Raw genomic sequence first — 26507 nt, forward strand, 5'->3', positions numbered from 1 at the left:
TTAGCACATGGAAAAAGCTGCATAATCATTAGCTATCATTATTATAGTTGTTCAAGATACTTATCTGATATACGATTATATTTTCTATATACCCAGCCTGACAAAATGCTTAAATCTTTACTTTAGCACTAGAAATAAAGAGGGTCCAAATGGAAGCTCTTCTTATTTCATCCATTTACAAACATGAATGAGCTATAAAGATAAAAACTAATATTTTAAGGATTTTCTTTATATTTGTCACAAAATTATCAATGCTTTTACATGACAGAACACTCTGTATACATGTTTATTAAACTATTTAATGTTTACACAGAATACGTAAGTGTTTTTGCAGCCTCGAAGTTCTTTGATGATTCCAGTATCATTTTCAAATAAGCGTGGTAGAACCTTAAATATTACATCTTTCAGATTACTTGTTAAAAAGATAAACCTCTGAACAATCACTCCAACATAATTGTCCATTAACTGGAGCAAAACTTGGTTCCTAGTAGATGTTTCAGCATATGGATGGTTCCTCTACTGCCTGGGCACCCTCTGTGACAGCTTTGACACATTTGGCCATTGTCTGTGAAGCTCTGCTAATTGAATCTGAAAGATATTAAGAAAATGTGCATTTCGATAATTTTATAAAATACATAGTAAAACTTCACATATTCAGGAACAAAAAAAGGCTATAAAACTCTATGTAACTATATGTAAATTTTATGTAACCATATGTAAATTTTGTGAGATCAACCAACAAATTCAGAAGATAAGCCCCTTATTAGCTAGATGCTTTTAATTAAGTACGTGTTGGTATGATTAAATAATTAAATACAGCCATACAATGTGCCAGTATGCAACCACTAAAAATATTATGGAAAAGTATTAAAGACAGGAAAAAATGTGAATGTATACTGTTATTGAAAAAAGGTTGCAAAACAGTATGGGTACTAAAATAGATTGACTTGCATGTATACTTTATGAATGAATTTTATGGTATGTGAATTATATTTCAATAAGGCTGTCAAAAAAAAAACCCCACAGTAAATGAATAATTTCATTATGTGTATATCCCTGGATGATTAACCAAACTGTTGAAAATAAATATAGTTACTTCTGGGTAGTGTGATCAGAGTGAGTTTTCTTTACTATTTTGTCTTAGGTATGTATTATACAATGAACATACCTTTTATAACATAACTAAAAAGCCTATTAAAAATAATCTTAGATATAAACTGCACCAAAAATATAAAAATATACTCTTACCCACTTTTAGATAGAAAAATTTTAAATCATCTATCAACTACCTCATAACCTAGATGTTATATCAAGAGTTGTAAGATCTGCAGTAAACAAGTTTCAGTTAGTCTGCATTCCTTAAAAACATTCCTAACAATTTACACCAGAAGCACCATTTAACATGCTTTACCATTGAAGTGTTTTGATTCTTCTACTATAATTCTCAAGAAAATCTTCACAGAGTATTTTCCCTAAAATACTACACAGTGACTTTTCATGTAATAGTAAAACACTACATTTAAAAATCTGTTAACTTTTCTTGGATTTTCAAACTCTACTTACATTTCAGAAACCAAAATTACAGTAAAATCAGAAAATATGAATTATATTAGCTTTGATGTTTTGAAAATCTTCAAAGATTAAAAATATCATATACTTCCACCAATAGGTTGGAATCATAATGAAATTAGGTGATCTTATTCCTTACCACCTTTCATGATTGGCATACCTGTCATGTAGAAATCTTTTATTGTTAGCTGAGGTGGAACAAGGGGATCAGCAAGAAGTTGCTGGTTCACTAGCTGCAAAAAAGGAGCAAGAGATGAAAAATAGTATTAAAAACTTGTAGTGTTACACCAGAGGATACACTATTACAAAAACTGCATATAGGCAAGTTTTTACCTTGGAGAGCTCACTTGCTTGCTGGAAATAATTAGCTACTTCAACATCATCATATCGAACAAGATTAGGAGAGACTTCCTCCAGTCTGTTCCTTACTTGATCCAGAGTATCATATGGAAGAGTTATACCTGCTATCTAAACATAACAGGTCCCAAAAATTGACATGAATCTTTAATACTTAAACTTTAAAATTTCAAATAATATAACTGTGACTATGGTGAAATAATGCAGTACTACTGAAAAATCTAATGTCCATTAGTGTGTATATTAAACAAGTAGTTAAGCAGGGAACACAATTGTCAAAACTTCTAATTCATAAATAGCTGTCAGTACATTGGTAAAATTTGTATTTAGAAAACAGACTGATTATAAAATAAAGATTAAAGACACAATGCTATGCTAAATGCGAATGCTTCTGCTAACCTGTTATTGATCGTAGACAGTTTACAGACAACTGTCTATTATTTTAAATCTCATGATGCTTCTTTTTACAGTAAAAAGAGTTAAAAGAAGTACCAAAAGACAAGTCAAAAACAAAAATGCCAATTTCAAATCCCCATTTTTTGAACACATTTTTTCCTGCAGTGATTATTCAATCATCTCTGCATTTCAGACTTTCACCTTCCTTGACCTTGACAAGCTAAATGTCAAACCTCCCATTAGCAGTATCACCAAGAACAAATACCTCTGAGAGTGCTCTTATAATTTTCCAGTCTTCTCTTGCCAAACCAGGAGGTGTCACTGCTACTTTAGTCTGCTGAGCTCGGCCTTCAGTATTGACATAAGTAGCAGACTTTTCTGTGTAAGCAGCGCCTGGGAGAATAACATCAGCTATAGGAGCTCCAACGTCACCATGATGTCCTGTGAAAAGACGGCAAACGGCAAACCACAGTTTAGTAAAAAATTGATTAGGTACTATATATGTGAACATAAGTATCTATCTTTTTAAAATCCCATTTTAAAAATTACAAGTAGTTTAAGAATTAAAACAATGTAGTACTTAAGTATTTGGAATAAAAATTGAAGCCCACCTTGCCCACAATGTAACTCCCTTCCCAAAGAAAATTACTATTATTTGGTATGTATCTCCCAGATTATTATTTGCAAATACACAAATTTGTATATCATACACACATATATAATGGGCAACTACCGGTAGGTATATTATTTTTTCTTTTTTTTCTTTTTACTAAGGATGGTGCAGCTCACAGTGGCCCATGCAGGGATCGAACCCACAACCTTGGTGTTATTAGCATCACGCTCTAACCAACTGAGCTAACCAGTCACCCAATATGTTATTTTTCCTGATGTTTACAAAATAGAAATGCTCAGATGAACATTAGTGAAATTTGGTAAAGTAGACTAAAATGGTGGAGGTACGGAAAGTGTAGAACAGGAATAAGACAGTAATAATACTAAAAAGGGCACAAACAAAATTATAGAAAATAGTATACTGAAAGACTATCATTGGTTAATAGTTTAACAAAACTGTTTGAAGAAAAAAGAAACTTGAGTTAAATGAAAAAGTTACAGAACAATACATAAAGTTTGATCTCATTTGTGTACATGTTTGTATACATACAGGAAAATGTATGAAGCATGCACATCAAAAACACCACCAATGATTATCTCTGGATAGGACTAGGAACAGGATTTTAGTTTATGCATTTTGGTTTAACTTTAGCAAACTAAAGATGCAAAATATTACATAATGCTTTTTATGTGCCATGAAAAGCCTATTACAAATTTATGGTGTCTATGTATAAAATGAAGTGAAAAGTTATGTAACGTATTTTTTTCTCTGTAAAATATGCAGGGGTACTCTGGACTCCAATTATTCCAGGGAAACTTGATTACATTTGCAATGAAGAAGAGTTCAAGAAAATGAGTCAAACATAAAAAGTCCAAGGAGTATTGTTAAATATAATTCATTAATGTCCTGTAACAGGACTCACGATTTTTTAACTTTTATACACTTTTTATATAAAAGTGCTTTCTCCTGGTTACATAATGCTAAACATTCTCTGAAAAGCTGAATTTTAATGTTATATAATATTTCATTGTATAAATAAACCATAATTTAACAATTCCTGTTACTGGGAGCATTTAGGTCTCTTCTAATTCTGTTATTAAATCACATCAGGTAAAAATTCTTAATAGCAATATCAACTATGTACCTAATAAAACCAATGATACGATTATGTTTTAAAAAAATATTGGGGTACATGTGTGGGAAACTCCTGGATAGAAAATATTCAATCCACTAAATATATTGCTGTACAGTTTCTAATACACACAGTGGATTATTCTCTTGTTTCTGGTGTCACAGATGCTAAGTATACCTTGATAAATAATGAAACAATCCTTTGGCAAATCCTGTCGAGTGATACAACCTCCATCTGCTCCTAGGAGAAACAGCACTTTGGGAGGGTTCTTCCGAATTGCTTCTACCCCAGGTTTATAGCCAAGGTCTAAGGCAGCTACTTGGCTTGCAATCCTGTAAAACAATTAGGGATTTTTGAGCATTCTTGCAGTGTTTTCATTATAAAAAATTAAATGTGATATTTAGTTTATTTTCTACTCAAGGCTGTCAAAAACCTTCTCTCACCTTTTTCACCCATTTAAAACAGATGTCAAAATCAGAAACAGCAGTCTTTTACTGTTTTAAGAATGGTAAACAAAGAAACAAGGTGCTAAGGACAGTGTTTCTTCATTAGATAATATTTAATGGAATAATCCTGGAAAACATTCTGCCAACTGCAAATGTCTTACGTGGATTCTTATTCAATATGGTTAAGTCATCATACACATCATAGGCCAAATACAGTCATTACAGAAAAATCAGGTAAGTCTGAAAACCAAAGGGGAGAAATTGCAACACCACTCATAAAACTGTAATTCAGAGAAAACTATAATTAGCACATTGGTGTATGTCCTTATGGAAGTTTTTCTGTGAACATATATTAGTCGTATAAGCAGAAAATAATCTTTTAAATAGGTCAGAAATATCTACACTTTGAACAATTGGGAGTCTTTGGTCTAGTTTGCTATTGTTAACTTTCATTCTAGAAATAGTAGCCATTCTGAGGACTTACTGTGTATAAAGCTAGCTGGTCTTTTGCCTATTTGTTAAGTTAGGAGTGCAGGTCAAACCGACTCCCACTAGATGCTGCTGCTCTGTCCAACTCTCTGACGGAACAACATCAAAAGAATATGTAGGAAAAAATTTAACAAAAGCAATGTAAGATTTGTATAACAAAAACTACAAAACAGTTTTGAAAAAAATTAAAGACATTAATAAACGACATCTTATGTTCATGGATTAGAAGATTAAATATTGTTAAGATGGCAATCCTCCCTAAACTGATCTCTAGATTCAATACAATTCCTATTAAAAATCATAGCTGAATCCTTTGCAAAAACTGACCAGCTGATCCTAAAATTCGTATGGAATGCTAAGGACACAGAATAGCCAAACTTACCTTAAAAATGAACAAAACTGAAAGACACATACTTCCCAATTTCAAAATTTAGCTCCTTCCCCCATCCCTGCTATATACACAGTATTTCTTATGTAATTTCCCTCATTCTAAGCCTTGAGGTCTCTCTCTCTCAAAGATCCATCCGGGCAGACACTCACACTAAATTAGGACAGAGCCCACCTCACCTTAGAAAATAAACTGAATAAGCCTAAATTTGCCTTTGCAATAATGATTAGTGATAAAACCTACAGGGCCAATTAAAAAGTCCTCCAAGAACTAGACATTGTGTTTTACCCTGAAATAGACTTACTATAAGAAATAAAAAGGTTTAAAATATGTTTCATGTTTTCAACAAACATTAAAAGATATGTCTCAATAAACTGGAGTAAACTTTCATAAAAAAGGGTATCTTGTGGTAAGAATGAAACAAAATTTTAAAAAGGTTAGTAAGTTAAAAATTACAACAGTGTCAGTGCTCTCCAGAATGAAAATTCAAAAAATAATGGAATTTTTAAAATTATATCTAAACACAGAGAAAAAAGAAGTGAGAAAAATTATGAGAGAAAAGAGTCAAAAGTCTGAAGGGCCAACCAATGCATAACAAAATAGAAACTTCTGCGTGAGAGCAAATAACAATGTAAACCAATAAGCTTTTTTGAACTTAAAAGAAAAAAACAAATAAAAAAATGCTAATTTGAAAAAAGAGAGTGTCTATGATATTCCCAGGCAAAGGTAATGACACATGAGTATCACCCAGTTATATTCTGGTAGAATTTTTTAACATCAAAAATAAGAAACCCACGGGTGGACAGGAAGAGACACACACATATATATATAAAATCAGGTTATTATCAGAGACAAAACTCAGATTAGATGAGATCCTCTCTAAAATATTAAATGGAAGAACAGGTGAAAAAATTCTAGTCAAGTGGTCATTTGTGACAAGGAACCAGAAACACACAGTTAGAAATTAGGGAATTAAAAAAAAAAATTATTAATTTAGTATTCATTCAGAAAAAAAAAACCAACTATGAATAAAGACATGGATGCAAAAGTAAATAAAAAATAAAGTAAAAATTGTGGCTAAAAACGATCTAGAGGTGGTCAATGTAAATAAACTCTTTTTAAAAATACAGTTTTAGAAAATGTTTATATGATGACTGACAATACCAAATTAGACCAATAAGGGAAATACAACATTGAAATGAATGTTTAAGAATGCATTTGAGGGGCCGGCCTGGTGGCTCAGGCGGTTAGAGCTCTGTGCTACCAGTTCGATTCCCACATGGGCCAGTGGGCTCTCAACCACAAGGTTTGCCAGTTCAATTCCTCGAGTCCTGCAAGGGATGGTGGGCAGCGCCCCCTGCAACTAAGATTGAACAAGGCACCTTGAGCTGAGCTGCCACTGAGCTCCCGGATGGCTCAGTTGGTTGGAGCACGTCCTCTCAACCACAAGGTTGTCGGTTCGACTCCCACAAGGGATGGTGGGCTGTGCCCCCTGCAACTAGAAAACGGCAACTGGACCTGGAGCTGAGCTGCGCCCTCCACAACTAAGACTGAAAGGACAACAACTTGAAGCTGAACGGCACCCTCCACAACTAAGATGGAAAGGACAACAACTTGACTTGGAAAAAAGTCCTGGAAATACACACTGTTCCCCAATAAAGTCCTATTCCCCTTCCCCAATAAAATCTTTAAAAAAAAAAAAAGAATGCATTTGAACACTTTTAAATTTAAAAAATTTGCCTATCATACTTATTAGCCCCAATCTTTAAACAAATTTGAAGAATCTGAGAAATAATACTTAAGGATTAAGTAAAATGGGAACTCATTCACTGGTGTAAACATGTTAATAACAATGAAATGGCTAAAAATTATAATATTTATGATATTAAATAGCCATTAAAGTTTATATTTATGGAGAATTTCTAATCACGGGAGGAAATTCTTATTAGGGTAACGAATATCGATCAAAGTCAGGACACAAAATTGTATTTCAACTATATAACTAAAAAAAATTACAAAAGAAATAAAAGACCAAAAGAAAGTGCACCAAAATAGCAATAGTAATTATCTACAGATTGTGAAATAAGGATGATTTCTATTCTTTCTTCTCTTTCCAACTTTCTTAAAATAAATTTGCATTATCAATATAGCCAGCAAAAACTTTTACTTCAGATAAATTCTCATGTTAGCTTACATTTTTATCATTTACTCAAAGACTTGTTGCTATTTTTATTTTTTATTTTTCCCCCCTTTCTTCCGCTTCCCTGACCCCCACTCCTGTTCAAGCAGTTGTTTTGGTGGCCCTCAGCAGCACTCTGGCAGCCCAGCTCCAGGGAGAGCTGTTGTTCACAATCTTAGCTGTAGAGGGCGCAGCTCATTGGCCCATGTGGGAACCGAACTGGTGACCTTGGCGTTGGGAACACGGAGCTCTAACCTCCTGAACCACCCGGCCGGCCCCACCTGTTGCTATTTTTGAACCAACGTATACTGATACAGATTTTCAAGATTTTTTCAGCACTTACTGCTGAGGTAATTTTAATATTGTTTATTATCTTGGGTTCTTCTCACATAGAAAATAAAGGTTTCTATTTCACATCTGTCTACTGATATAATGCTGTTATACATTAAGTTGTTTGTAGATCTAAATGTGACAGCGTAATAGGAACACATATACACAGCATTACTTGAATTTTATAGTACATAAACCAATTACCTATGAAGGATATTCATAACTTTCCAGTCACCAGTAACACCACTACTCATCCGGATCTTTTGAGCAATGTTGGAAACAGCTGCAAGAATTGCTGCCCCATCATTTCTTTGGAGTGCAGAACTGCCTAAAACCACCATTGGTTTTTTAGCTTCCTTTAGGACCTATTAAAAAAAAAGTTGATTAAAAAATCATTTAAAAAAATCTAAACCTAACCAAAAACAGAGACATCTACACTATGCTATCCCCAAGTTTTAGTTGTAACATGAAATGTCTCTGAATTGCTAGTCAACATACAACCAGATTTAATCAAAACATCTTTTCAATGTTACTGTAAAACGGTCAAACAAGTATCAAATAAAATAGATTTTCTAAAAGCAAGCACGGGTCATCAAAGACCTAGCCAAATATCCTTTGGTTAGAATGACTATGGGTAAGTCCCAGAAAAACGGGGGAATGTTCCCTATAGAGATTCTGGTAGTACTGTGTAAGAGGAGGGACCACGCTTAAGTACCACGTCTGCTGTCTTCCCTCTACTCATTATGTCCCAGACAGGGCAGAAGTGGTGAGGAAAGCAATGATCACTAGATCGCAATGTGGTTTGCTTTCAACCATAGTAACTTTCCAAATGCCAAAAGCTAAGGGGAGAGCGCATCCCAAGAGCAAAGAAAACTAGCGATTTGGTGGAGGACCAAAAAAAAAAAAAAAAAAAATCAGAAGCTGTAGACTGTACAGCTCACTCTCCTGCCCATCCTCTGTATCATTTTTCAATAAACAGCTGGCCTGAATCAAAGAATCAGCATGGAATTATGCCTAGAGAGGAGGACATTCATTGTAAGAGGAATATCCCAAGGAAATGTGAAAAGTTCAGAGAAATTGTTTTTCAATAGCTTCAAAGAAAATAAAAAACAACACACTTTTCTCTCACTTAAAAAAAGCTCAAATAAGTGACATAATAGAGAATATAACACAATAGATTTTCATCACAGAACTCAGGAAAGAACTGGAAGAGAAACAAATTAGAGATGAACACCATTCCAGAAACAATAAGACTGTTACAAGAACAAGAAAAGGCTGTATGAAATTATATAAAACAAACTGAAAAATAAAGGAAAAATGACAAAAGATAGAAAAGGGGATCTAATATCTTCAGCATTAAGAGGTCTTGATGAAGAGACTAGAATTAATCATGTAATTTAAATATACTATTACAGAAGCAAACTTTCCTAAAGAACACTAACCACTTTCTCGGGCACGGGGATGAAAACTAGAGATAAAAGAAGATCAATAAATATTTTTAATCATTGTAATCACGATGTTTTTCCTATTCAAAACAAACAAAGGAGTTGGGCTTAGCTTTGCCCCTTTACACTTCACTTTCTTCTTTTCTACACCTGAGGTTATAAACAAAGCAACCATCTTGGAGCCAGGAGGAGAAGCTCACACACAAACACATGGGAGCGAGCAAATGTAGTGAAGACAACAAAGGAAGAAGGCAGGCTCCTTCCTTGATGACATCCTTGTAAACCCACATCATCTGTCAAACTGTTTATCTCCAGAACCGTTGTTATGTGAGAAACAGAAACCCCTTACTTTTCTAACAATTGCCACCCCCAGCACACACATGCGTGCACGTGTGCACACACACACATATACACACCCTAAAATAAAGAGAAACTTAAATCTTCAGACTGAAAGGCACACCATATCCAATAAAAAAGTGATAAGAACCACCACCACTAAGATATATTCTGGTGAAGTTATTAAATTTCAAGGATGAAGAATCAAGTATAAAGTATCAAGGAAAAACTATCTAAATAGGAAAATAAAATTAGGACAGGGTTGGAGGAGAATACAGTTGATGTCAGGCTTCTCCACAGTAACAAAAGGGTATCTATAAAGTTTAGAGAAGAAAAAAAGTGTGACCCTAGAACTTCATATTCTGTCAAAGCTCTCTTAAGGATAATATACTAGATATTCTTAAGCAAGCAAGAACTCAAGGAATAGTGCACCTATAAGCCATTCTTGAAAAAATAAAAAACTATAATCTACAGACAGCAATGAAATGACTGTAAATAAAGAACTCAGTAATGAAAAAGTCATGTAATAACGTAGGACTGGTGAAATTTCTTTTAGGAAAAATAACTACTGTAGTAAAGAAAGATTTCACTGAAGGTTAAAGTTTAATCCTTTCAGTTTCACTTCAATTTATTTTCTGATAATTTCAAGTAAAATTAAACTTTGGTAAATAAAAATAGCATGTATAATATGATCTCATTTTTGTTTGTTTGCCCATCTATTCATCCATTTTACTCTATACAAGAGAGATAATTATGATAGCTCATCAGTATTTGTTCAGGTTGGTGGGATTTGGGATGTTTTACTTCCGTCCATGTTCTTGTCTATACTGCTATAATTTTTAACAGTAGGAACATATTGTTATTATAAAAACAAGAAATTTAAAAAATAGTTAATATTAAAAAATCAACAAGAGTAGATAATGTAATTTGAGAGCACCTGGCTGAATGGATGGCTGCCTGAAGCAATGTCTTGAAGAACTTTGGGGGACTCTCCCAGATGGTCGTATCTGTAAGTGAGATCCACTGCGCTGCCTATAAGGGCCACTTTTAAGTCATTATGAAGCCAGCTGAAATAAAAACAACGAAGTTTGCAGAGCTAAATTACTAAGTTGACATAGTAACTGGTCTCATCAATGCTAAATAATTACATCTATTTACATTACAAAATGTTAAAAGCACAAAAACACTAAGAAAATTTAACCTTAACAGAGATAATTTATTCTGTACCTTTCAAAATAAAGTGTTGCAAAAATACACACAAAGGTAATCAATGATTCAATTTTCTGTGTAAGAATACTAACTCTACAAACTAGCTATAAATAAAGGCTTCTGCTTATTTATTTATTTTTTCAGGAGGGAGCAGCTCACAGTGTCCCATGCAAGGATCAAACTGGCAACCTTGGTGCTACCAGCACCACGCTCTAACCAACTGAGAAAAATAAAGTCTTTCACTTTAGAATAAATAATTCGTAGTTTTTATTTTGCCGTATTCACACAGCAGTTATTTATTTCCTAATTACTCACTAAAACCATTTAAATATACTTCATGAAAATAAACTGTTATCATTCATATTTATTCTCTATGACAGGAAAGTATGGATCCAGCTCCTCCAAAGGTAATTATAAAATGCGGTGACAGTTCTGAGACAGTACTGCTTTTTACCTGTTATCCTGGAGTCATTAGCAACTCCCCGTCTCACTCTCAATAGTGTCCCAGTTTAGATAATAAATTATATGGTCAACCTAGTCATAAGTTTCTAAGATATAAAAAGATGGAGAGGCATTCTACAAAATAACTGGCCTGCGTTCTTCAAAAAAAAAAGCCAATAAAAGGGACTGAGGAGTCATGACAGTATTTACAATGTATGACTCCAGACTAGATCCTGCAGGAAAAAAATTATTCTAAAAGAAATGAAAAAATTGGTAAATCTGAATATAAACTGTGCATTAGATAATATTGTATGAATACTAAATTCTTTATTATTTAAGATAATGTCCCTTGTTTGAAGGAAATCCACGAAGGAGTATTTACAGATAAAAGGGCATCACAATTACAACTTACTTTCAAATAATTCAGAAAATTACATTCACACATACTGGGGTGCCAAAAAAAGTACACAGTTTAAGAGATGTTATCTATGTATTACTTTTCGATGTTGAATTGAATTACAATAGCAATGTGTAGTATGACATTCGCTCAAAAGATGGAATTGATCGACTGAACACTAACGTCATTCATTGTATTACAACTTCAAAATAATTTTTTCCTTTCTTAAAATGTGTACACATTTTTTTGGCACCCTCTGTATATACATGAACAAGAATAATAAAACAAATATGACACAATGTTAACACTGGTTCATCTGAGTGAACAGTGTTACAAAAATGAGTATACAGAGACCATCTCAAGCACCTTGAATTATTTCAAAATAAGAAGATATAAAAATCAATAGGAGGTGAAGGGGGAATGGACCTGTTAGAAACTGCCCTCCAACTATCATTTGAAGTCTTACTCCCACTATTAGAAATCAGCTAAAATAATATTTTTTCATATATAAAAGTATTATACAAATGTTTTTAAAATCCTGAATATTATTACTAACCTCTTTCGAATTCTAGCATTAAAAAGTGGTGCCTCAAAACGTGGATTTGTACCAACCAGAAGGACGACATCTGCCTCTTCCACACCAGCGATTGTAGTATTCAGAAGATAATTAGAACGTAAATCTGTGCTAGAAATACAAAGTTTAAAAATATGTAAGTTTACTTTAAGACTAACATGCACTGACAATCCATGGAATAGTCTCATAGTCAACAAACCCATGGCACTCCTAGACCAAAAATTTTTATGAAGTATTCCTAAATTACATCACAGTGTCTTGATACTTACTCATAATTGGATTCTCTAATAGCTCCTGGTTTGACTTTGGTCTACATATGAAAATAAATTGGTGGGCATGTTGGAGAATCCAAGTTGTCACATTTCAGTCATTGATGCCACAGATGTTTTGGCTTATACATAACTTATAGGCAAAAAAAGAAAGAAAGCCAGCCAGCCAGCCTAGCCCCCGCCTCACACTTCTCACCCAGCTCCTGCGCTCGGGAAGACCTCCTCAGTGCACAGGACGTCTGAGTCCACTCTATTCAGCAAGTCCTTGAGTGCTACCAGGGCTTCAGCGTCCACCAGACCACCTGCAACTGCGGCCACATCTTTGCCTTGAAAACTCTGCAACTAGAAATGGATGCAAAGGATGTCACTAAGAAGCCTTTATTCAGCAAAGACCACAATGAACTGTTCAGAAAGCAAAACAATAAAGCAATCATTTTCAAGCAGAAAAAAGGCAAGGAACTTCTAATAAAGTTTTACATCAATTACTAAATAATCTAAAAATGAGAAGCAGAGGAGTATGTGGAGCCAAAGCTAGTAACACCAGCTTGGAGAGAAGCTGTTTTAAATTAGGAACAAAGGGGCCTCAAAATTAGGTCTGGAGGGTGAAGAATGCGGCATTACAGTGAAATACAACTTCTTCTGAAGCTTAGCCATTCCCCCAAGCCCATTATACATGCTGCATTTCTCTGACCAGAAAGCCATTCCCTCCATTGTCGCTCTGGCAAGCTAGTATTCATTCTTAAAAGTTTGCTTCAGGAAAGCACCCTAGATATGGTAGCCCTGGTTAGGCACCCCTCCTATCTGCTCTCATATGTCATTTCCTGCACAAGTACCCATAGCAGCATATAATAATTGCCTAATTATGCATCTTTTCCTACCACAAGACTGTGGGAGGTAGGGACCATGTGTTGATGGCCCTCATATCCTTACATCTAGCCTGATATCGGGCATATGGTTCTCAATAAAAGTTTGTTAAATGAAAGATAATCTTGGTAAGAGTAAAGAGTGAACAGATACACATCCCCTCACCACTACAAAGATGTCCCTTGAAAATCACAAATACTATTTATTCTATATTTCAATGTTTTACCATTCCAGCTACACGAGAGAGTGCATCCTCCCAGGAGGTATAGGTTAAAAGCCCCTTTTCGTTTCTGACCATCGGTTCGGTAAGTCTTTGACGTTTTAGCCCATCATAGGCAAATCTAGGTAACAGAAATTACACCATTTGTGGAATCTTGCTAAAGAGGCAACAACAATTTTCAAGTTTAAAATCTAAAAGAACTGTTATTTAAATAACAGTCTTGGTTAAAGTGTCAAATAAAATAATAACTATCTGGATAGAAATAATCATTACAGGTTTTTTGGTGATGAACTAATAAATATTTTATGAATATCAATTAAAAACTAAAACACCATCTAAAAAGCTTGAATTCTTATAATTTATTTTCAGCTACCTGAACAATCTTAAAATTACAACACAAACACATCTGATAGCTGGAAAAGCCAAATCATTTTTATTTATAAAACTTGAATACCTCTATTTTATCAAAATTATGTTGTGCAAACTCTAACTTACATTTAGCTTCTTTTCTCCATTTTTTTCTGTGTAAGAATGCAAACTCTACAAACTACCTATAAATAAAGGCTTTAGTTTATTTATTTATTTATTTATTTATTTATTTATTTTATTTTTTCAGGAGGGAGCAGCTCAGTGTCCCATGCAGGGATCGAACCGGCAACCTTGGTGCTACCAGCACCACGCTCTAACCAACTGAGAAAAATAAAGTCTTTCACTTTAGACTAAATAATTTGTAATTTTTATTTTGCTTCAATTGACATATTTACTTCACTGACATATTTACTTCAATATCTCCATTTAGGAGGAAAAGAGATATTTTTCAAAGTTAATATGAAAACCGGTGATATACCTAGGACTTTTAATGTCAGTTTTGTCCAATTCTCTATATAAACTAAATCCAGATTATAATACACTATATTAACTAATTTTCAACTATAAAAGATAGTTCTTTAAAATTAAATTATAAAATGTTCTTTCAATCTACCGCAAAAGGAAAACAGTATAGCATATACCTGGTTTTATCAGAGATCCACTCTTCATTGATGTCCTCATGCATCCTTGGCAAAATCCTCATCACCTCTCCAGTTCTTGTGCTTACCACAATATTACTTCCAACTGCATCCATTACATCAATGGATTCTGTCTTTCTGAGAATAAACATATATTTCCTATGTTGATTTTGAAAATAAAGACAAAGTTTCTGCTACCTGGTTTACCAAAAACAAAAAACTTTACATCTCCTTTCTAAATTTCTAAAAATAACGGAACTCAGAGGAAATACTAAAAAAACAAAACAAACAAACAAACAAACAAAAAACCCTCATTATTTGAACACATCATATAAACTCCTAATGCAAAAATGATGCCTTTAAAACTGTTATCTAATATAGAAGCCAACTGGAAGAGCTCCAAAGGACCAAATCTGGGACAATCTGAGTATCAAAATAAGTAACAAGAAGTGAGAGAGTTCTGAGTATCATTGATTAAGGATCTCGACAAATCCTTCCCTTCAAAAGCAAAAATAAACCTGAGCAAAATTAACAAAAACAACCAATTCAGCACAGTGGAAATCTACCAAAAGCATACATCATCGTGAGAAACTTTTATGCCTGGAAAAGCAGCTGAACTTTGAGTAGGAACAATAGAAATCAGTGTTCTGGCTTGGGGCTGTTCTCATCCCCTATTCCACCACCCTGAACTGGAGGTTTTGCAAGTTAAGGCAGGCTGTAAAGATAGGAACCTACTTCCTGCAGATGAAGACTCACTCAATTTGGAGCTTTGGGCAAAGATGTCCTGGAGACCGTAGCAGAACAGAGCCCAAGGCACTAGCCTGAAGGTGTAGTCATTGCTGGGGGCAAGCATCCCAGTGGAGGCGTGCATATATGTGCAGCTGAGACCAGAGAGGGCCCAAGCTATTCACACCCTCTTGAACAACACTGAGATTCAAAGTGCCCAGTGGAATGCACTAGCCGGGCCAACTTGCAAACAGCTTGAACTTTGAATGCGCTCCTCTATCCACACACAGATCCGCTGGTATAGTATGGAAGCCTTATTGGCTCCAATTATTTGAACACAATCATTGTCGGACTACTAAGCTCTGCAGACACAGGGTCAACTCCTAATAAACTCTGCTTAAAAACAAAAACAAGAATACTAAAATATGTTCAAAGAACTAAGAAAAATCATGTTTAAAGAATTAAAGGGAACTAAGACAACCATGAATCAACAAGTAGAGTCTCAGCAAAGATACAGAAATTATTTAAAAAAAAACAAATTGAAATTCTGGAGTTGAAACCTGCAACTAATAAAAAATGTACTACAGGGGCTCAACAGCAGATTTGAGCGGGCAAAAGAATGAATGAACTTGATAATAGGTCAATAGAAATTATCTAATCTGAAGAACAAAGAGAAAAAAAGATTTAAGAAAATAGTCTCAGAAACCTGTGAAACAACATCAAGCGTAGCAACATATGTATTATTGGAATCTCAGAAGTTGAAGGGAACAAATTCTACTTTAACGTCTCAGTGATGTACTGTTGCCCCCACATCCCCAATACTTTTGTATAAGTACATGGTTTAACATCTAGAATTTTAAGATACTCTGGTAGAAGTTTGAAACTGAAGGGTAATTTGATGATATGTTTCTAGATCCTTAAAAGTATTCCAACTTGTTGTACCCACCTACTCTATTTTACTCTATTTCTTGGTTTAATCAGAAGAATCAGAGATATACAAGAACATTTATGAATAACAATGTTTACCATATATTTGCAACTTCAGAGAAGTAGAAACAAACTAAATGTCTAATAATAGGAATTGGTTAAAGTATGATATATACACATAGTCAAAAACTTAATATACAATGAAAAGAAACTATAAATTTTTTTTTAAATGAAGACAATTTTACTCCTTGGAAGAACAAGTGAATAAAATAATTTTGTAGTTAAGGACTCTGGAATTAATTCCAAGAAAACTGCAATTAATTTGCAAAGGTTCATCCTACCCTTTAATCTAATTACCTATTGTCATGAGGGGCGGCCTGCGGGGTCTCTGGTCCTGCTCCCCACATAAGAACGCAGGACATGGTGAGGCCAAAAAGGAACACCCACGGAGCCATAGATGGGGGAGTCATACCACTATACTCTCGCTGGCGGCTGGGTTGGAGACACAGGAAGCAGGAGCCACACTGTTCGCAACCCTCACTGCGCCGCCTGCAGGCTCAGCCACCATCTTCTTGCTAGCCCCCATTTTCTGCTAGCGTAGCCACAGCAGTTATATTAGTGGCCAATGGCTCACTGGTTACAGCTGACAGCCAGCTAGCCACAGCTGATGGCCATCCAATCACAGTTGATGGCCATTTACTACCTGAACCAGCACCTTTCCACATGAGGCTGAGAGCCTGTAAACTGCACTCCTGGCTCTGTCCCCACACGTATCTTCCATTAAAAAGGTTTTACTTAAAGTAAACAAATAAAAACTTAGCAGACCAGAACAATTAGGACTCAGGAAGAAAAATGAATCTTAAAAAAAATTTTTAATACTAACAAATTAAAGGACAAAAAAATTGTCAAAAATACAGTGATGAGTACCTTGTTTCCCAAGGCCGGGCAGTGAAGGCGTAGGGCTTAGAGGTCAGGGCACCGACAGGGCAGATATCAATGACATTCCCAGACAGTTCAGACATGAACATCTTTTCAATGTATGTGCCAACTTGCATATCATTTCCTCTGCCTGTTGTTCCCAAATCATCTACTCCTGCAATCTCACTTGCAAACCTTCAAGATAAAGATGTGGTCAAACAGAGCAGAATTACCTCCTTTCCTACTCATGATCATAAAGAGATAATGATTTTCAAAGCATTAAAACAAGATATGAGCAGAATTGTAACGGCTATATACAATGTCATGGGGGTAGTAGATTGGGGGGCGGGGGCTATCACTTTGTGAGGAGTGTAAATGTCTAACTATTACATTGCTTTGTACACCTGAAACTAAAAACAAAAAAGATATGAGTATATTTTCAATGGTGAGCATAGTCTCTGAATAAAAAAAATATTCAATAAATGCTTATATTTAATTTAATTGAGGTATCACAAATATACAGAAAACTGCACAAATCATATGTATATAGCTCAGCAAGTTATCACAGAGTTAATGCTTACAGATTTTGATTTTTAAATCCAATTGACTTTGATATTAACTGAAAATGACCAACTTATTCATTTTATTGGCCTATGCAAAAAACATTAAAAACAACATCAGTCTTCTCCCATCAAATAAAAGTTGCCATCCTTTCCAGTGTTGTTATTTCACCAAATTTCATGAATATTAAATAAGTATACAAGTGATACTACAGAAGAGAGAGGGGAAAGAGAATTACCTGATGCAGCGAGTGCACTGTATACATCTAGTCATGATGGTCTTTACCAGCGGCCCAATGTTCTTGTCCTCCACGGCACGTTTGCCCTCTAAAAATCGGCTCCTGTCACTTCCAAACATCATGGACTGGTCCTTAAATAGATTACAATAATCTAATGCTACTAACAAAATTAAAACTTGAAACCAAAAAGATCTACGAAATTAGACTACTTACCTGCAGATCACATTCACCTCCCTGGTCACAAATAGGACAGTCCAGCGGGTGATTTGCTAATAAGAACTCCATCACACCTTCTCTGTGTGGAGAAATGCAATATATAAAATGGTTTATATATACGGTATTTAAATAACCTTCACAGATGTATGTTATCATATATTCAGTATTAATTTTACATTTATTATCAGAAATTCCAACATAATTATCATCTGAGTACTACTGACACATAATCTAAAAAAATGCTTATAGGAGCCTAGAATAAAATATCATTAGAGAACCTAGAAAACTATGACTTTTAATAATACAACATTACCAAAAGTTGCTGAATGGTCCTCAGAAATACTCATTAATGCAAAACAAAAACAAACATTCAGTGCTAGGACAATACAGTAATATATCATGGCAATAATCTCAGTTCAATAAGCCCCAAACTCACTGTTTATCATAAATGAGCAAGTTGCTAAACAAGAGTTTTAAATGTGGATCCCACATTAGGCTCAAAACCATGCACACCTGACTGACTTCATCTACTCTACAGCTTCTAGAAGCCAAACAGGCTAACTTCTTCAGAGTTTGATACTGAATTTATCATTTATAGGAAGGTCTAAATACTGACATGTGCAATTTTCTGCACTAAGAAAAGTTGCTAAGCCAAGTAACAATACAGTACCTGGCTTTCTTAGATTTCTCTGAGTTTGTCAGGATATTCCAACCTTTCATTACTGGCATGGCACAAGCAGCTACAACCTGGAATTTCAATGAAAAAAATCTGTAAGTATTTGTATTTGTTTGTAATTATAATTAACCTGATTTATAAAAATATTAAATTATACATTTGAAAACAAGCAAAGAAAGGAGTATTCTTGAAGGCAGAATTTTTATAGTTTTCATATTCCATCATATGATAATCTGATACTTTACATTTCTCTTAGAAATAAGTAAGACATCCTACTTCTTAATTTTTTATGAGGCTCTGCAACAGAACATCAAATAACCATGTTTTGATCAGTAGGCACTACTCAATTAAAATGGTATAAGCCAAAATAAAATTAAACCTCTTCTCTGCAACCCTCTCCTCTAGTGAAAATGGCACAGCATGAGCACTTCCAATGTGCTGCTGGGCAACCCCACATCCTAGCTGTGTGTCATGTAGCCATTTGGAAATATGAACAGCTGTAAGAAGTCACCTTTAATTTTTAAATGTTACAATTATACAGCCTTTGTGTTTACAAAGCACTTTCATCAACGTGTTTCCAGCTTTGAAATGACGAGAATCAACCGCACAAAAAATAAACTTATAGATAGAAATAAACAGGGCTAGCTTCTCCACTATAATTATATTGATTCTAAATAAAGTTTGCTGCAAGATTTCAAGTTTTCTACCTTCTACAGCCTAGTGTGGAATTTTAGGTATCAAGTACCTTAGGAGCTTTCTCAATTTCAACAAGGCACATCCTGCAGTTTCCAGCAACAGACAACCTTTCATGGTAACAGAATCGAGGGATCTGCATGCCAACCTTCTCGCAAGCCTAGAAGACAAAGGAAAAAACTTTTGCCATTAGAATAAACTGACCTCATCCTTGTCTTGTCCAAAACACACACACACACACAAAATGAGGCCACCCCCTACCTATCTTATTAATCCTATTTATAAATATCTGTATCTTCATTCTTCATCCCTGAAGAGAGTTTCCTCCTTTGCTCTTGATTCCAACCCATCTGCTTTGAAGCTGCCTCTTTAAGGATCCTCAGCATGCCTATACCTCATGTGGAAAAAACTGGATAAAGTATCCTCAGGTATGCTAAAAGCTTGACTCCCATTTCCACTCTGCACCACTGTTCACAAAGATTCTCCCTTCAAACTCCATCCCAGTGCTTTCACATCTGGACTTCTTTGTCTAGTTCTCCTCTTTTGGATTAGACTCCATTTCATACTGTCTAGCGGACTATGATCTGGTTCTATCTTTGGATCCATACACCCACCCAGGATTCATACTCCCACTGTGGCTCCTCCCAGTTCCCATCTGCCTAGTAAGGGGGACTATCGGTCTTGCTCTACCAATTACTACTCCTCCTTCTCTGAGCCTATAAATGTATTCAAATTTCCTCTAGTTAGTTCTTTCATCCTTAGCCCTCACTCTAAAGCAATCTCATCAATGTCCAATGTTTTAACTACCTAGCAAAAATGTATCAAGTCTTCCTGTATGCTAGATGCAGTGGATATAGTAGACAGATATTGTCCCAGCTTTCATACTAGCTCATATTTCATATTACATGCAAACCTTCATCTGCACCCAGATAGTCCTCCACTTCTCCAAGATTTAGACTTAAACAGGCATTTGCTCGCGTATGCTCCATAGTTAAAATTCAACCTATTTCTGCCCCCTACTACCGTATACATCCCCCAAATAAGCTAACAAGGCCAGAAACTACAAAAATCCGCCTGCCCTTCATTCCTAAAAGCCTATCTACATCTCAGTCTCCTTTGAATCTACCCTCATTTTCATTCCCACAGCCACCATCTATTTTAGGCCTCTTCATTTCCTGCTCCACTGATGCAAGATACTCTTTCCTTATCTCTCATTCCAGTCTTGTTATTCTCCAAACCATTACCCTGCTGTCACTGTCATACTGCTAACAGCCACGAAAATTTTTAATGGATCAAACTACAAGCTCTTTAGTATGGCATATATCTTCTTTCATGATTGGACTTCACCTTCCGGAATAACTTTTCTGTTATATCATCTTCTACATACCTTATGTTCCATCAATACCAAACTATTTGAAACTTCCTTGTCTACTTATAAACATCTATTGATCCTTTAAAATCTCAGGCATCACATGAGACGTCCCTAACTTCTCTTTCTACCACCTTCTATACCTGCCAAAATACTCTGCATAGTACTTTGAATACACTTTTATCATATATTTATTGTTTACAGCTCCATGCCTGGCAGATAGTATAGAAATGGAGGCTAAAACGAATAAAGAGCATTTAGCTCTGTGATAACTTGCAGATGGTATGAAGCATCACTTCTTCATGACCAACTTTGTTAATTCTGAAGGAATTTGGATAAATTAAAAATTTAGGGCATAAACTCAAGAACACACTACCCTTCATTCACCTGCTTTGTAGGATATATTCCTAGAAATATTACTGAAAATAGAAAGGTTACATAAAAGTGAAAAGCATCAAACAGGCTCACAACAAAGGTTACTTTTCTCCCAAACTTACATACAGTAACTAATAATTTATTTTAGGTAACTTCAAATTTCTTAATGAGTTATGTTTGGAAAGCAAAAGTGAAACAAAAGAATTGCCGTAGTTCACAAAGAAAGTCAGAAACAGATAAATGACAGCTAATTTTGAAATGCGAAGATTTCAAGTCAAACTTATTTTCATATAATTTTACTTCCTATAGTTCTTTTATGAGCATTTATTAAGGAATCTTGAAAATTTTAGAAGTAAACAGTATAAAGGAAATAAACTGGTATTCTTTCAATAGCAGAATATATACAGAAATAAAGAATTAGAACGTATGCCTACTTGGAGGACGGTAGTTCCCGGTTCCACCATGACAGACTGACCATCAACAAATACTTCAATCAAGTTGCTTGCTGCTGTGGCAGTTGTTCGAACTGACCATCAAAAATATTGAGGTGAAAAATAAATTAACAGAGTTGAATTTACTATAGCAGAGGATAATGGATTAACTTATAAGCCTAAAAATTTTCCTCATTTTATACCATTTCCCTCTATTTCCTTCGACTCAAATTTTTAAAATATTGAATTAGAAAAAAGCTTTTTCAATCCTGAATACCAAACAGAATATAGCAGTCTATTTTTAATAGAAGTTTAAGTTGAAACTTAATACCACTGAAAATGTGTTCATGGGAAGACCACATTTCAAAAGTAGTCTTTTTCTATTTTGGCAACAATAGATGGGCAGTTCCCATTACTTTCTATTCCATGATAATTTCTGTAACTGGTTAAGGTAAAGTTGTATTTTGAAAATTATTCCATTTGACTTGGGTCATTTGTTTCTATTTTTATTCAAAACAAATTAAGAGTTTAGAGTCTTTCAAGAAATCTTCCATAGACCTATGAATTTACAAAGATAAAGTATAGTACCCACAAATGTAAATTTAAAAACTACTCACCACATCCTGTTGGAGACTTAGAAAGGCCTACTAAGGCCCTTCTTACAGGTATCCTTAACATATTGCTAAGAATAAAACAAAGAAGAGTTATATTATTGTAGGACGAAAACCATATTTACAAACTTTTTGGTAATATTTCATGGTTTTAAAAGTACTCCACATACATCATTTCAGTGAGCATTGACAAGTCCTGATATTTTCCCTCAAATCCTACAGAAGCGAATACTCAGTCTCAGTGAGATCAGTGACTTGTACAATGTCAAGGAGCTAAGGAGCAGCTAGTGTATACCATATTTTGCCGTGTATAATGTGCACTTTTTTGCCAAATTTGTGAGGGAAAATAAGGATGCACATTATATATGGGTAGTGCTAATTTTATTTCCCTGAAAGTTTGGGCCAAAAACGTGGGTGCATATTATACACGGGAGCACATTACACAGCAAAATATGGTAAATTTGGGCCTTCTAATTCTATATAAATGGCAGTTTTTTAAACTATCAACAAATGATCAAACATAAAACATAAAACACTACTATGTAATACAATAAATTTCAAAAATAAGTTAGCTTATCATTAACAGATGTAAAATAAAGCCTATCTTTCTGCCTTCATTTCTTACCAATGCCTTCTAACATTCTGTTTTGAACAGTTATCTATTAAATGCTCCTGAGATATTCTGAGCTCTCTCACAAGCCCCAACCTTGGAGTGTCATTTTCAGCACTGAGTAGTTACATTTATCTTACACATTTGCAACTACCTGTTCATATGCCTGTTTTACTCCCATTGTATTATGAACTTCTTGAATCAATCTTCAGTGCCTACACCCAAGGCTGGCACACAGTAAGCTCTAAAATAGTGGTTCTCAACCAGAGACAATTTTGCTTTCTAGGAAACATTTGCCAATGTCTGGACACATTTCTTGTTACAACTGGAGGAAAGCTACTGGTGTCTAGTGGGCAGAGGCCAGGGTGCTGCTAAACATCCTACAACGCATAGGCCAGTCCCCCATAATAAAGAATTATCAAAAGTGTCAACGGTGCTGGAAGTTGAGAAACCCTGCTATAAAAGGTTTGCTGAATAATCACTGAAAAACATGGGAGTGGAGTACATAAACAACACCGATTAAAGATATATATAAGCAAACAGAAAGAAAAGTTATCTAAACTTTCAGTTTTTTGTTCATTCATTTGATCATATGGGCTAAGATCTAAATTATAATATTTTCATTTGTAACTTTTAAAAATGCAAGTTATGTGATCAGAATGTATCAACATAAAGAATTTCAAAGGTAAGAGGGAAAATAATACATATACATGTTTTAAGCATAAAGTTTTACATACCTATTATAAATGATGTATAAAAATTTTATGAATTCAGATTTCAATAATTCATAAAATTCATTAATTTTGAATTTGTGATATTGAATTTACAGACATCAGGTCTGTCACCTACTAGTGAGTGATTTTTAGTAAATAAGAGTTTCTGCTTCTTTATCTATAAAGCAGGAAGAAAGCAATACTTCCTAGGCTATGTGTTGTTATTAGTAGGAGCTCAATAAATGTCAGTTGAAGCTGAACTCAATTTGGGCAGCATTAGCCACTTAAGATCAGCTTTAAGGTGCTCTTCCTTTGTGCTCCTTCTCATTACTATCTGCACACACTGTGTATATATCTTCATTACTCCACCCGGTAAACTGTTAGTAATCAATCTTAGTACCTACTAAACTGTAAGCTCCTTAACAAGGACTAATGCACTTTGGTCATTTCCCTTTTCTGAAGACCAGCACCACATATGCCTTTGGGAAAATAATCATCAAATAGTCTTATCACCAATTTCCAAGGTGAGTCACATCAGTCCTATTAAAATCTATTGATATAAAAGTCAACCTGAATTCACTGAATTAATGACAGATTCAAAATCAAGCAATATTTCACACAATGTAAAAACTTCACTACTATTATTCGTCTCAATACAATTTAAAGTAGTGCCCACTTTAGTTAGGAAATCAACCAGAACTAGGCTATCTGTTGAAAATCCATCATCAGGCGCAGCCCCGCACGAACAGGACTCAGGAAGGCGGGTACTATGGAACCACCGGCAAAGATCTTCAAAGGAGTTTTAGTAGCTGAATTTGTGGGCATTTTTTGGAGCATATGGTTTGTTCAATAAGATGAACACAATGAGCATGAAATTTCTTTACCTTGGAAGTTTATTACAAATCCACTGAATATTCTGGAATGTATGGAATCAGAGAGAAAGATCAAGAAAAATAGTTGAACAGCAGAAGTTAGGAATTTGGCCACTGATCAAGGTTTACCATATTTGATAGTACCAGGCAAGGTCAAAATTCCAAAGTTGACGTGAATAGATTTGGGATATCCATCAATATTCCTCAGCGTAAAAATCGGGGCAAAATATAAACTCTAATTAAGCCAGAGGTTCTGTTCTTTGGACTGTGAAGAAATTCATGGAAGGTATGTTTATTGTTAAAATAAAGTTTTGTTTGTGTACACTACTCAAAATGGTTCTCCTAAAAAGGAAAATCCAGCATTAAAGGAATACTGCGTAGCCCCCACATTAAGAAACACATATTTGCAAAACGTTGATGATATGTACTTCACACATATTAAGCCATCATGTGGGAACCACACTTTGTGGTTCAGGGACAATATTACTCCACCTCCTCCACGTGCCCTGCACCCATCCACTTCTATCCCTCCAAGGCGCTCAATTCCAAGCCACCATCATCCCTTGCCTGAACTATCCCACTAGGCTCCTAGCAAGTCTCTGGCTTCCACACTATTCTCAGTGTCTCCCTTCTTTCCACTAGGTGCAGCCTCAGGCTGAAATGCTCCTCCCTCACATCTTTCTGGCTCCTCCCCATCCTTCCAATTTTGGCTTAAAAGCCATTCCTCGGGGAGACTTTGCTTGACTAGCCTACCTAAAATTTCCTAACTACTCCCCGGTCCCATCACCCGTTTAATTCTTCTTCATGGACTCTGTTCTAGCTCAGAGTAGACGTTCAATAACTATTTGTTAAATGAATTCTATCTCCAATGTCCGAAAATAACCTAACTTCTACTTTCCTGAAATTAAAACAGCGCAGGTCCTTTGGCAGCCGTATAATAATACCCTGCTTAATGGTGCACACACAATTTGGTGGAAAACAAGGACATTCGGCAATTTAAAAAACACCTCGTTTATTCATGAGAACAGTTCACGTTACATTTTATATACCCTCAATACACTTTTGCGTAGAGTTGTGTCTGATCCACGTTACAATACTGTACATGCACTAGAGCCCAAGAACTTTTAGGTGTAGCTTTGTTATTCGTAGTGCGACCTTCGGCTACATTTTTAAATGTCTTTTCCTTCAGTTTCCCGACCAAGTGAAAGGAATAAAAAGTGCTACGCAACGCAGTCAATGGACAAAACAAAGAAACAAAAAAAACAATCAGAGGCGTGGACGGTTGCTACGGCAATAGCAGCCAAACAATGATGCACTGTACCGGGTACGCGCTAATTTGGGGGGAAATAGTCTTTGGGCCTAAGTCACTTGACATAGGTCCTCTCCCAAGGAACAAACGGCCTCCTCTCCAGAAAGGGGAAGGTCCTGCATTTCCCTTGCAGAGGGAAGGTCACCCACAAGCCCGCACTGGGGCCAGCGCTCCGCAGGGCTTCCTCCTCCTTTCTGCTCCAGCAGACCAGAAACCATGGCTAACAGGCCTCACCGGCCGGTTCTCGGGGGTTCCTGGGGAAGCCGGGTGGGAAGCGGCGCCCAGTCAAGGACAAGAGGAGAATGAGTCTCCTGGGCAAAAGTAAACACTCTTATCAAGAAATAAACTGCTGTGGCCAAAGAACCTCAGCCTTTTCACCCAAACACAACCTCACCTTCTCCCTGGAGCCGCCGAGGCTGCTGTGCAGAACAGCCAGCACCACACCGACCCCCTTAGAAGCCGGGACTCTTACTCAATATGGCGGCCTCGGCTCACTCCGTCACCCCGGCCTGGTAAACGGAAAGCCAGGAGGGACTAGCAACCTCGGATTCGACAATTTCCCTCCCAGATTGAGTTCGGCAATTTCCGTCAGTTCGACAGA

The 26507-nt window shown here is 35.5% G+C and overlaps 1 protein-coding gene and 1 pseudogene across 1 annotated transcript; one reads left to right on the forward strand and one right to left on the reverse strand.

The window, feature by feature from the left end:
- Positions 1 to 272: 272 nt before the first annotated feature.
- NDUFS1 (NADH:ubiquinone oxidoreductase core subunit S1) lies at positions 273 to 26472 on the reverse strand. The gene is made up of 19 exons (XM_019726894.2): positions 26301 to 26472; positions 22409 to 22473; positions 21795 to 21886; positions 19669 to 19776; positions 18918 to 18994; positions 18245 to 18326; positions 18032 to 18162; positions 17242 to 17427; positions 14665 to 14799; positions 13661 to 13775; positions 12767 to 12912; positions 12284 to 12412; positions 10618 to 10747; positions 8104 to 8264; positions 4245 to 4399; positions 2588 to 2763; positions 1903 to 2037; positions 1730 to 1802; positions 273 to 588 (listed from the first exon to the last, which is right to left on the reverse strand). The coding sequence occupies exons 2-19, from the start codon at positions 22467 to 22469 to the stop codon at positions 497 to 499; spliced, it is 2184 nt and encodes a 727-aa protein (XP_019582453.1). The 5' UTR covers positions 22470 to 22473; positions 26301 to 26472; the 3' UTR covers positions 273 to 496.
- On the forward strand, positions 24495 to 24700 carry LOC141573214 (protein CEBPZOS-like; annotated as a pseudogene).
- Positions 26473 to 26507: the final 35 nt, after the last annotated feature.

The sequence above is a fragment of the Rhinolophus sinicus genome, linkage group LG01 (assembly GCF_036562045.2).
Source record: "Rhinolophus sinicus isolate RSC01 linkage group LG01, ASM3656204v1, whole genome shotgun sequence".
Taxonomy (NCBI): domain Eukaryota; kingdom Metazoa; phylum Chordata; class Mammalia; order Chiroptera; family Rhinolophidae; genus Rhinolophus; species Rhinolophus sinicus.

What these genes read in the sequence shown, in the direction of transcription:
- NDUFS1 (XM_019726894.2), bottom strand. Translation starts at nt 22,469, where the DNA reads ATGTTAAGGATACCTGTAAGAAGGGCCTTAGTAGGCCTTTCTAAGTCT. An exon ending in TTCCCGAGCGCAGGAGCTGG is followed by an intron (nt 12,413 to 12,766) that starts GTGAGAAGTGTG and finishes TTGTATTTCTAG; the next exon opens with CACAGATTTACGTTCTAATT. An exon ending in GTTATGAATATCCTTCATAG is followed by an intron (nt 4,400 to 8,103) that starts GTAATTGGTTTA and finishes ATTGTTTTACAG; the next exon opens with GATTGCAAGCCAAGTAGCTG.